The sequence below is a fragment of the Penaeus chinensis genome, chromosome 10 (assembly GCF_019202785.1).
Source record: "Penaeus chinensis breed Huanghai No. 1 chromosome 10, ASM1920278v2, whole genome shotgun sequence".
In the NCBI taxonomy this organism is placed as follows: domain Eukaryota; kingdom Metazoa; phylum Arthropoda; class Malacostraca; order Decapoda; family Penaeidae; genus Penaeus; species Penaeus chinensis.
In genome coordinates this window covers 29,078,373-29,090,262 of record NC_061828.1, presented here as the reverse complement: position 1 = coordinate 29,090,262, position 11,890 = coordinate 29,078,373, and the positions used below count along the sequence as shown (strand labels likewise).

Sequence of the window (11,890 nt, the reverse complement as noted above, 5' to 3'; positions counted from 1 at the left end):
ATTATACTAGCATATTAAGTTATTTTATGGTTTTCTATAGTTTTTTTTCATGTGAAATGAAATAAATAACTTCATTTCTAAAAAAAATTGTATGTCAGTACAAACTTCGATGATATCGAGTTTTGTAGCGACCAAAAAAATAAAAGAATTTTTCAAAATCTTAGGTGTTTCGGGATGCTGTAAAAAGGCCATATATACATATATATATATATATATATATATATATATATATATATACATATATACATATACATATGCACACACACACACACACACACACACACACACACACACACACACACACACACACACACACACACACACACACACACACACAAAGCCTTTATTTTGTAACACATCCGAAACTTTGATGCACTCTGATATATGTTATTATTGAAACCCGTTGAAACATCTTTTCGTTTGTTATCAATGTGTTTGCCTTCAACTTGATAGGTTTGATATTTTTCATATATATATCACGTAGTATGGATTAATATTTTCATTAATTACGAATCGCATCGTAATATTTTATTACAAAGGTGTGTAAAATGTTTCTCTGTCTTTTAGCAGCACATCAAATACATGCTCACTCTATATAGGTATGATTTGAAGTAATTCACGACGGTCGCTGGAACGACATGGTAAGAATTTCCAACGTGTCCGAGTCATGTGGCGTGGTATTGACTTCGGTGGAATGAATGTCTTCAACATCATTCTGTATATCTATGATATAACCTTACAAACCCAAAATATATATTTTTAAATTTAGTGGATCTTGATTTGTTGATATGCCTCAAATTAATAAATCAAGTAAATGTCCGTGATCATTGGAATTACCCAGCTGCCTAATTTGGCCACGGAACTCACTCGCAAAATCTTATGCATCTTCCACTTTGAAGATGTAAAAAAAATATATATATATTATATCAATATATTATATATACATATATATATATATATTTTTTTTTTTTTTTTTTTTTTTTAACTGAATCTGAGAAATACATCTAAACTTCTAACAGCATTGTTAAGCGAGAAGTGGTGCGTATGAACAATGTAAGTTGCAGATTCAGGTTGTTTTTTCCATTCTATTTGAAGCTTTCACAATGTTTTGCTTGTCATTAAAACTCAGACCAGCATATTTAGCAATTTAATGGTTTTCGATTGACTTTTTATGTGAAATAAAACAAAATATTTTTTTCTTTCCTCAAAACTTTGTATGTTATTACAAACATTGATGATATCGTGCTTTGTAGCGACGTGATACAGCTTGAAACAATGTAGCAAAGTGGAGGGGGTTTCGGGATACTACAAAAAAGGCCTATATATGTATATATATACATACACACACACATATATATACATACATATATATGTATATATATTTGTATGTATATATATATGCATATGTATATACACAGACATATATATATATACATAAATACATGTATACATATACATATATATATATATATATATATATTCACATATATATGTATACATATACACACAGATATATATATATATATATATATATATATATATATATATATATATATATATATATATGGGTGGGTGCTTTATGCTCAGGGTGATGTGAAGCGATGGTGTGATAGGCTAGATACTGTTAAGTGCTTTGCATGCCTTCTCGCTTGCAGCTGCCACCGCTGCTAGCCTGGTGCGAAAAGGGAACAGTTGTGCGTGTCTCCCCTCCCGGCTCATAGCCTCTCCTTCAAGATTTCTGCACTGCCTCCTCCTTGGAGCAGCAGGAGGTCCTAAAGGTATGAAGTAATGGCCCACCGGCGTGTGTACATGTCCTGGCTTCGTAATATCTCTTGCTCCCTTGGCCACCGGGTTAATGGGTTTCTGTGGAAAGGCGGGCCTTGCCAGTCCACCTTCCCAAGAGAACCTGCTTGCAGTGAATCATGTAGAAAAAGGTACTTGGGGGAAGGGTTAATTGGTTAATGATTAAAAGCAAAATAAATGTGCTAGACATCTAAGGTCATGTAGCACTATAGTAAATGGTAGTGAAGGGTGGTTGAGTTAGTGATTAGTTGTCAAAGCTGGGCAAAGGAATTGACGAGTAAATGGGTTAAGGTCGGGTAAGGTAATGTATAGGGATTAGATCAAATGAAGGATGTATATGCATTTGAGGAATGAAAACAGGTTGCCAAAGCAGAAAGTGTGAGAAGCTGTGGAAGGGATCACGAAAAATCGGTCCCATTTGGCTGGGCTGAATAGAGTATTTAAGAATATTGTAGAGATGGGGGTAGTAGAAGGACGGGGTCGTGTGGAAGAGGGAGTAGTGTTGAGGGAGGTAGTGTTATGGGGAGGGGGACAATAAGGTTGTAATGTAGTAATAAAGGAGGATGGGGTAGTTGATGAAGAAGGTTGTGGGGGTATAGTTGTTGAAGTTGAGCATGTTGGGAGAGTAGAAATGTCTACTGGGGTGTTGATTAGGGTGGATACTGTGCTAGTAAGCATTGAGGAGGGGGTATTAGTTGTAGTGTTCAGAGCCGTGGTCAAAGGAGAACCTGGGGTCAGGGAATCGGGCGAGTTTGAATTGGTGGAGCTATTTGATGTAGAGACAAGCCTCATTGCCTCTAATAATGGTATGGTTAATGGTTAAAAGCAAAATAAATGTGCTATCTAATAATGGTATAAAATCTTCATTGTTGGGCTTGGTAATCCTGGAGTATGTTGGGGAGAGAAACGGTCCACCCCTTAGGGTCCCATTCAGGGGTAAGGGCTAGACAACTAAAGCAGGGGGATACCGTGCCCATGGCTCCCTCAGGCCGTTCAGGACTGGCACAAAGTCAGCCTTTCATCCTTTCAGCACGGCTCTCACACCTTAGGAAGTGGATAGTAGAAGGGGTTGGTGAAGGGACAGGAAAAAAAGGGAAAAAAATTGTTGAGTCGAGGGCTGAGTCCCAAGGTTGGGGAGTTCCCCAGCATTGGGTCCCAGTCTCCGCCTCCTACCCCCCCCCCCCACCCACGACAACAACGGGTAAGGGATTGGGGGGACTGGGGGGAGGGTAAACATCCCTCTTACCTAGCAAGTAAGGCAGCCTGTGGCCCCCACAGGGCTGGCGACCGCTGGCCAACTTGGCGTGAGGCTTGTGGGGCAATGCTCACTGGACCCCCACAGCTGGATTATGAAACCTGCAGCCAGCCAGCCCTTGCTATATGGGGCGACATCGGTGGGTGGCAGAGGTGGCGTCCACCCGGAGTGACTGCCCAAGGTTAAACCTCAAGCGGACTGTCAGGCTGGGGTCTTGAAACGTCTTTTCTTTATGACAGGACGATCGGTTACAACTACTGTCGAGGGAGCTAAAGCAGCTGAGAGTTGAGGTTTCTCCTCTCTCGGAGAGGAGACCTAATAACGGCACAATTAGTGTGGGTGACTACACTTATTACTGGTCGGGCCGCAGCGATGATTACCATTTTCAGGGAGTAGCCATAGCCATCTCCAGGAGACTCTAGCCCTCGGTAGTAGAGGTCACTCCAGTTAATGAACATATGATATTGAGACTAAAGCTTACATTTGGCTTCATGTCTCTTATTGCTGTATATGCTCTTACTGAAGTTTATAAACTTGATGTGAAAGAGATGATTTACTCCAAACTTGCATCTGGTTATGAGATGTCTCTCGGTCCTCGTGGCTCAGGAGCTGATGCTGGCAGCGAGAATATCCTTCTCTAGGTACCAGAAACTGAGGATTTCTGGCTCTTGGTATCAGCGCTCCTTGGACTTGGTACAGCGATGCGGGTAATGAGGCCAAGGAGATCGACCACATCCTTGTTAGCACTCGCTTTAGGATCCTCCAGAACAGCAGGGTATATCGGAGCGCCGATATACTCTGAGTCCTCTTCAAAACTCTCCGTCGTTCCAATGATCACCCTAAAGTGTTTCATGTGGACATATTGAGGGAGGGAGGGGGAGTGTACCTTCTTCTTAATGATTTGCGAAGTTCTAGCTTCGCCCGGGACTTCTAAATATGGCCCGGCGAGTGTACCTGGGGATTTGCTGAAGCTATCTCGGGTCGTTTCGTAGCACTCGGATGCCTGATGGACCATGTTCTTGTTGCACGGCTTAATTGTCATGAGATCACAACTTGCATTGTTCCCTGGTGCGTAGGACTAGGTCACTGCTGAGAAGAAACAGTTTAACAGGAACCTTGCAGAAGCCATTTCTTAGTAAATGACCTTCGTCCTGCCTACCAAGCCCCGAGAAAGCTGAACTATAAGCCCTCCTCACAGACAACTGCAGTTTGCTCAGCAAGTGGCTGGATCATCTCAGATCCTGTTGGGGTGCGGGAGGGTTGGGCTGAGTATTTTGAGCAGTTGATCCACCAACAATTAACTTTGATATAGGTACTGTCGAGATTCCTTTGCCGGACACTCCCATCAGTGAGGATCCACCCTCCCTGGCTGAAGTCGGGGGGGAGATCTCCAAGAAGAGTGGTAAAGCAGCGGGTATCTGCGGCATCCCAGCTGAACTGTTAAAGGCTGGTGGAGAACTTATGACGAGGGCTTTTCATGCTGTCCTGTCTGTCATCTGATGGATTGGTATCATTCCCCCTGACCTGCTGAGGAGTGTGGTCATCCCTCTCTGGAAGGGGAAGGGGGATCGGTGGAACTGCAGCAATCACCGAGGCATTACACTACTCAGTACACTGGGCAAGTTTCTTGCTCACATTCTTCTGAGACATATCAGAGACCACCTGCTGAGGCACCAGAGGCCGGAGCAATCTGGGTTCACTCCTGGTGAGTCCACATTAGACAGTATCCTGGCGCTTCAAGTCATTGTAGAGCGCCGACATGAGTTCAGGCATGGGCTGCTTGCAGTTTACATCGACCTCAAGAAGACGTCAGAAATCACTCTGGGAGATCCTGAGACTAAAAGGAATTCAAACAAGGATTACTGGAGTAATAGCAAGCCTGTATACTGGTACTGAAAGTACTGCAATGTGTGGTGCGGGCCTGTTGAGCTTTTTCCCTGTTAGTTCAGATGTGATGCAATGCTGTGTTCTTGCACCAACACTTTTCAACACTTACATGGACTGGATACTGGGTAGAGCTACTGTCCAAAGTCACTGTGGAGCAACTCTGGGCAATATCAAGCTTACCGACCTTGACTTTGCTGAGTCTCTAGACACCCAAGTGGCGGCTCTTGATGCATTTAACAATGAAGCAAAGTCCCTGGGGTTAGAGGTCTCTTGGAACAAGACCAAGATCCAGGACTTTGGGGGCCTGCTACGAGATCCTGTTCAGTCGGTACGTGCTTGCGGTGAGAATATCGAGGTCACAGAGAGCTTTATGTACCTCGGTAGTGCAGTTAATGGATCATTAGAAGGGGTCATGAAATATCTCGACAAGAGTATTTGGAGATGCCGGTACCTGTGCAGAAGGGCCAAGCTACGTCTCTTTAAGGCCCTGATACTGCCAATTTTACTATAAGGTAGTGAAACCTGGACGCTATCTTGTTGTCTAGACTCTCGTCTTGATTCCTTTTGTAACAGGTCCTTGTGCCGGATCATGGGGTACAGTCGGCGGGACCATGTGTCCAACCAACGGTTGCACCGTGAGACTGGTACAGGACCTGTTACTTGTACAATCCGCGATCGCCAACTCTGGCTGTATGGCCACCTGGGTCGTTTCCCACAGGATGATCCTGCCCACCAGGTTGTCTCTGTTCGAGACAACCCTGGGTGGAGGAGGCCTGTGTGTGTGTGTGTGTAAATATATATATATATATATATATATATATATATATATATATATATATATATACAAGTTGAGGAGTCTGGGGACGGGGGACAAGTAAGGAAAGGCGAGGGCAAGATAGTAGGATATATGTAGGATATGCATAAGGAGCATAGAGGTGGGTTGGAGCATGGCATGAGGCATGCATGTGTGAGGCGGGTGTGACCGATTCGTAAACGGGCAAGGGCAGTTTCCCAGCATCTGTTCTGGTGGTATTGTGCCTACCAAGAAAGATGCAAGGTTTTGTGGTTTGTAGTTTATTGTTGGTCAGACCTGACCAGAATGATTGCGAACGGTTATAGAGGAAAGATTTGAAGTGAGGGTAGTAGTCGGTGGCTGGGATGTGTGAAAACGGGGTTGGTGGGTTGATAAGGCGGCGGATCGAGCCAAGGCATCTGCCGGGGATCCCAACTTGACGAGGTATCCAGTAAAAAAATAACCGTTTTCTGTCGTGTAGACAGATAAAACAAGTGATCCTCTATTTACGGACTATAGGGTTGATAGAGTGTATAGATTGTATGAGTGATATTGAGTTGCGTGAGTCAGTGAAGATAGTAAAGGATGAGGAGGGGATGGAAGACATGCGTCGCAAAGCGAAGAGAATGGCGTAAAGTTCTATTGTAAGGACACTCTATTCAGGAGGAAGAGGAAAGGTGTATGTGTTAGAGGAAAAGACTACAGCGAAACCAGTACCCGAGGTGGGTTTGGAGCCGTCTGTATAGACAAGTGTACTATAGGTGTAACAACTTCTTAGAGACAAAAGAGCGCGTCGTCGAGAAAGGGGTGGTAGGCCTGATTCACTGTATAGGCTCATCTGGAGAGGATCGAAAAGCACCTAGGGCTAAACGGAGACCGCAATGGTGGATTATGTCAAAGGGAGGTAGTGGCGGAAGAATATAAACGGCAGCCCTAATCAAGAGTGGAGAGGATCAGGGTAATATGGGGATGGAGGAGTGTTTTGCGAGAGGAGGTTATGTGAGAGAGGGTTTGTAAGAGTTGGAGTCGACGGAGGTCTTTTTCTTTAAAAGAGAGGATATGAAAATGAATTGGATAGTGTAGATATGTAATATATTAGTGTCTGTGTATATACCATACCATGTACACCATTGATTGCCACCCTTTATGTTATATTAACTACATAAATATCTACTACCATTCATGTAACAACTTGTTTGCTAATGGCATGTTCCAGCAACAACACGCCTCGGGTAGAACGTCACCCGCGAGCTTTCTGTACGGTCGCACACCGTAGTGCTCCTCAGTGTACATCAATATAGCCTTGATAAGTGACCCCTGGTTTCACTTGAACCTACAAACATATTCGGCAAACCAACACACCACAAATGGGAGTATCATATAGGGAGAGTGGAGGTTGGGAGCCTATACGTGAACGAGAAAAAAAAGGATGGAAGGTAGAAAATCGAAAGCCGTGGTTGATAACCCCCCCAAAAATTGATGTTATTGTCGACTGGAGAAGCTGATGGAGGGGTGGTATGGAAGTACCAGAGGCAAAAATGGCTAGATCATCTACGTACAGTGATGACCGGATTCCTGGTGGTAGAGCTGAATTTAATCCGGCTGAGCTTACTGCCTTGTGGGACACCTCCGAATGTGGGAAAGTGAAAGTGGAAGTGGCAAATCTGACACGGAATGTGAAATCAGAAAGAAAGGATTTCATAAAACGCCCATATTTCCGCGTATGCCATTGGAAGAGTTATTGAAGGATATGTGGTATCATATGCTTTTTCTAGATCGAATACAGCTAATCCGAAGTATGCAAGATGATCAGCTGTGCTTCGGCCGTGACAAAGTCCAAACTGACTTAGAGAAGGTTGTGGTATTCGACGTGCCACATCAGCAGCATTTAACCATCCTTTCTAGTAATTTGCATAAGCAGCTTGTGAGTGTTATGGGACGGTAGTCGTGTGGAAGGTTACCAGGTCTGTTTGGTTTTAATAAAGGTAGAAAAAGGGCTTCACGCTAGTGAAGTGGAAAATTGCTAGTTGTCTATATGTTATTGAATACTGATAGGAGGGACAAGGAAGTTGGTGGACGGTGTCGTAACATACGGTAATGTATGCTGTCTGGGCCTCTATTGGTTATTGTAGCATGACTGTAGTGCATAAGAGATTTCAGAAGAAAAAGGTGCACCATAAGATTATGTAGAGGAGATGGAGGAGATGGGAGCGCTCTTTATCTGATTTTATGGAAGAGAAGAGAGGAGAAAGGTGAGAGTCGCTACTGACTCGGCCAAAATAGGCACGAAGTTTAGTAGCTACTTGAAGATTTTGAAAATTTTGCCAGCTGTTTGTCATGGAGTTACGGATTGTATGGCGAAGATGGGCTGGTGCTTCTTTAAATGCTATAAGGACAGTTAACTGGCTAGGGGTGCCTCTCTTGTATCTCTACTATTCCAAGCTGCACGCTTTAATATATTCTAGGTTCTACTATGGAACGCATTTGGTCGGGAGGTGCGTGGCATGGTTGTACAAGCTCCATTTAGGATATTGGTTGTGAAGCAGAGAAACATGTCTGAAGTGGAAGAGAATGATGATGGGGCATGATCAAGAGAGAGAGAGAGAGAGAGAGAGAGAGAGAGAGAGAGAGAGAGAGAGAGAGAGAGAGAGAGAGAGAGAGAGAGAGAGAGAGAGAGAGAGAGAGAGAGAGGGGGGGGGGGGGTAAAGGTATGCCAGTCAGCTCTGTCAAAGCACCAGCGAGGGGAGAATAGGGAAGTGATTGTTAGTGAAAGTGGCCTAGAACTGACCAATTGAAGTCTAGACGAAGGGTAGGAGAGCAGAGAAAGATCAAGGAATGAGAAGATTGGGTACCTCTGTCGAAATGAATGGGATGGTTTGAATTCAGGAGGCTAAGGTCAGTATTGGAGAGAAAGTACTAAGAAGCGACCTCGGGAAGTGGTGGAGTCTCTCTATAGGGGGTTAAAGCCTCCATCTATCAGGAAAGGTGGCTGGAGTTGTGAAAATAAGGTTTCAAAGGCAATAAAATCAATAGATGAGGAAGGGGAGAAATGGACTGAAATAATTATGATCCAATGATATATTACATTGGGCATACATATTTATAACTAAGTATGTATATATTTATGTATATGAACGCACACATACATATATGTATTTGTATAAATACATATATGTATTTGTATAAATACATACATATGTGTGTGTGCGCGCGCATGCATATGAATGTGTGTGAATAGATAAGTAAGAAATTTGTTTAATTTGATGTAGATTTCTGATTCACATGTCCCGACTTGAACGTAAACCTCTTTCCTCTCCTCAGATGTTTTCTGTTTCGCCAGTCTCCTACGTTTATGCGTCACGAGAGAATCCCAAGAAAGAAGAGGAGAGGAATGGCGATTTTTGGGGTCTTGTGGATTTCAACTCCTCCCTCACTAGCTAGACGCACCAGATCTCACACCCTCCGACTTCCGCCTGCTCACGGACCTAGAAAAGAATCTGTGTGACTTCAATATCTTCGCCGCAAGCATTCCAAAATTCTGGGTCCTGGTCTTGGTCCAGGACACCACTAGACCCAAGGCTTCACTTTAATGCTAAATTCTTCTTCAGCGGCCACTAAGATTTTCAGGGTTGCAGATAGGCAAAGTCAACGTCGGTGACCCTGATATATGAGTGTAGCTCTACCCAGTATCCAGTACATGCAAGTGTTGAAAATTGTTTGTGCAAAAACACAGCTTTCACTTCTGAATTCACAGGGAAGACAGGCCCCCACTACACTAACAGCACTTTTAGAACCAGTATAAAGGCTTGCTATTATTCCAATAAACCATGCCGTAATACCCTTAAATCTCCGGATCTCCCAGGTTGATCACCACCAGCCTTTAATAATTCAGCAAGGATGCCAAAGATACCCACTGCTTTTCCACTCTGCAACTTGGAAATTGCATACCACTCGCATCCAGATGGTGGGTCAACCTGAAACAACTGTTCGAAGTACTCCAGCTAAAAATCTCTTCTTCAGGCAGGGTCTACGGGCCAAGGAACGATGCAATCCGGATCTCAAGTCAGTCGAACCGTGCGACAAGCATCTGTGTTTCCCAGTGTCTCCTGCGAGATGTAATTGTCTTGCTTTTGGGTGATCGCCAATGGATCCCTGAGCTGCATCGAGTGTTTTGCGCTTGAAGGTTTCCCACAGCTCTGCAGGGTCTATCAGTTTACCGGGAAATGCGAAACGACCAGATATAGCTCTGGCAAATTTCGGGGCAGACTCTCCCTCCCTTAGACTGTCCAAATGGAACACTGAAGTGGACCTGGAGGATAGCCACGCCCAGTCTATGGTTGGTACCACAGAACTCGGCACTCAGGAATACTCTGTAGTTCTAAATCCTCCAGCGACTGCTAACAAGAATGTGGTTCACCACATTGCTCGGATCCCCATAGCAAATCCAGCAATGTGGCTTAGAGCACGGGTACCCGGAGCCAAAAATCCTATCTCTGGGACCTAGAAATGTCCTGGAATAGAAGGCCGTTTGCACTGCTGGGATTAGCTCCCGAGCCATGGGGACCGACAGACATCACAGCCAACTTGATCAAAGCCAGATACCGCATTGAAGTCATCCAGGACAATACGAATTTACAAACGTTGGCAAAAGCATACACAGCATTAAGAGATATGAAGCCAAATGCAAGGTTCAAACTCAGCGCAATTATACACTTATCAATCGGAGAAACCTCTGCTACCGAGGGCGGAAGTCTACTGGAGATGACTATGGCTATTGTCAGCAATACGTTGCAAGACCAGATGACAGACTTTACACCTCCGTCCAAGCAGCTGCCCTTCTCCTTGGACAGGACGCAGTTGCTGCCTGGCTTTCTCTTTTCGCACAGGAATAAACATCCGCCCTCCAAGGAAACCGCCGCATAAAAGGGCACGTGTGTAAGACGAAGGGGGAGAGACAAAGCAGACAGGCCAAGCCACACAGGGTCCAGCTCCACCACCTCGTCCTCCACCCGGGGACACGGGGGTCTCCTGGGGGTCTCATATCTATATTCAGAAATAAACCAGCAAGCTAAGACCCCTTTCATTGACCGCCCAAGATCATCTCTCTTACACTTACATCTGGTGGCTTGCGGTGGTCTTTTACGCTCACAGCTATCCCCTACAGATGGTGACCATCGCTGCGGCTCACCCATAAGTTGGTGTAGCCACCCACACTGGTTGTCCTGCTACCAGGTGTTCTCACTTCCGGGAGAGCAGCAACCTTAACTCCTAGCTGCATCAACTCCCTCAGCAGAAGTGGTAACTGATCATCCTGCAACAAAGAGTGGATGTTCCATGCCCATACCTGATTAAGTCTTCAGTCACAAATGTCTATCTTTTTAAATCTGCACACACACACATATACATATACATACACATCATTTTTGTACCTTGGTGTCATTTGTTTTTGTGGCTAATGCCTTTGTCTTCTATCTTTCTGTGCTGACATAATTCAAAATTAATGGTTAATGGTTAAAAGCAAAAGAAATGTGCTAGACATCTAAGGTCATGTAGCACTATAGTAAATGGTAATGGTTAATGGTTAAAAGCAAAATAAATGTGCTAGACATCTAAGGTCATGTAGCACTATAGTAAATGGTAGTGAAGGGTGGTTGAGTTAGTGATTAGTTGTCAAAGTTGGGTAATGGGTTAAGGTTGGGTAAGGTAATGTATAGGGGTTAGATCAAGTGAAGAATGTATATGCATTTGAGGAATGGAAATAGGTTGTCAAAGCAGAAAGTGTGAGAAGTTGTGGGAGGGATCACGAAAAATCGGTCCCATTTGGCTGGGCTAAATAGATTTAAGAATTTTGTAGAGATGGGGGTAGTAGAAGGACGGGGGCATGTGGACGAGGGAGTAGTGTTGAGGGAAGTAGTGTTATGGGGAGGTGGACAATAAGGTTGTAAGGTAGTATAAGGGAGGATGGGGTAGTTGATGAAGAAGGTTGTGGGGGTATAGTTGTTGAAGTTGAGCATGTTGGGAGAAATGTCTCCTGGGGTGTTGATTAGGGTGGATACTGTACTAGTCGACATTGAGGAGGGGGTATTAGTTGTAGTGTTCAGAGCCATGTTCAAAGGAGAGCCTGGGGTCAGGGAATCGGGCGAGTTTGAATT

General features: G+C 44.3%; 1 protein-coding gene across 2 annotated transcripts in view; it reads left to right on the top strand.

The window, feature by feature from the left end:
- The window catches only part of LOC125029747, a 16,386-nt gene extending 5,723 nt beyond the window's left edge, over positions 1-10,663 (top strand). The window contains exons 1-2 of one of the 2 annotated variants that reach the window (XM_047619863.1): positions 1,595-1,778; positions 9,060-10,663. In XM_047619863.1, coding sequence (XP_047475819.1) covers positions 10,245-10,661 — 417 coding nt within the window. In that variant the 5' untranslated portion in view covers positions 1,595-1,778; positions 9,060-10,244 and the 3' untranslated portion in view covers positions 10,662-10,663. Of the gene's footprint in view, positions 1-1,594; positions 1,779-9,059 lie in introns of those variants that run through there. The other variant, XM_047619862.1, reaches the window with a different exon arrangement.
- The last annotated feature ends 1,227 nt before the right edge of the window (positions 10,664-11,890 follow it).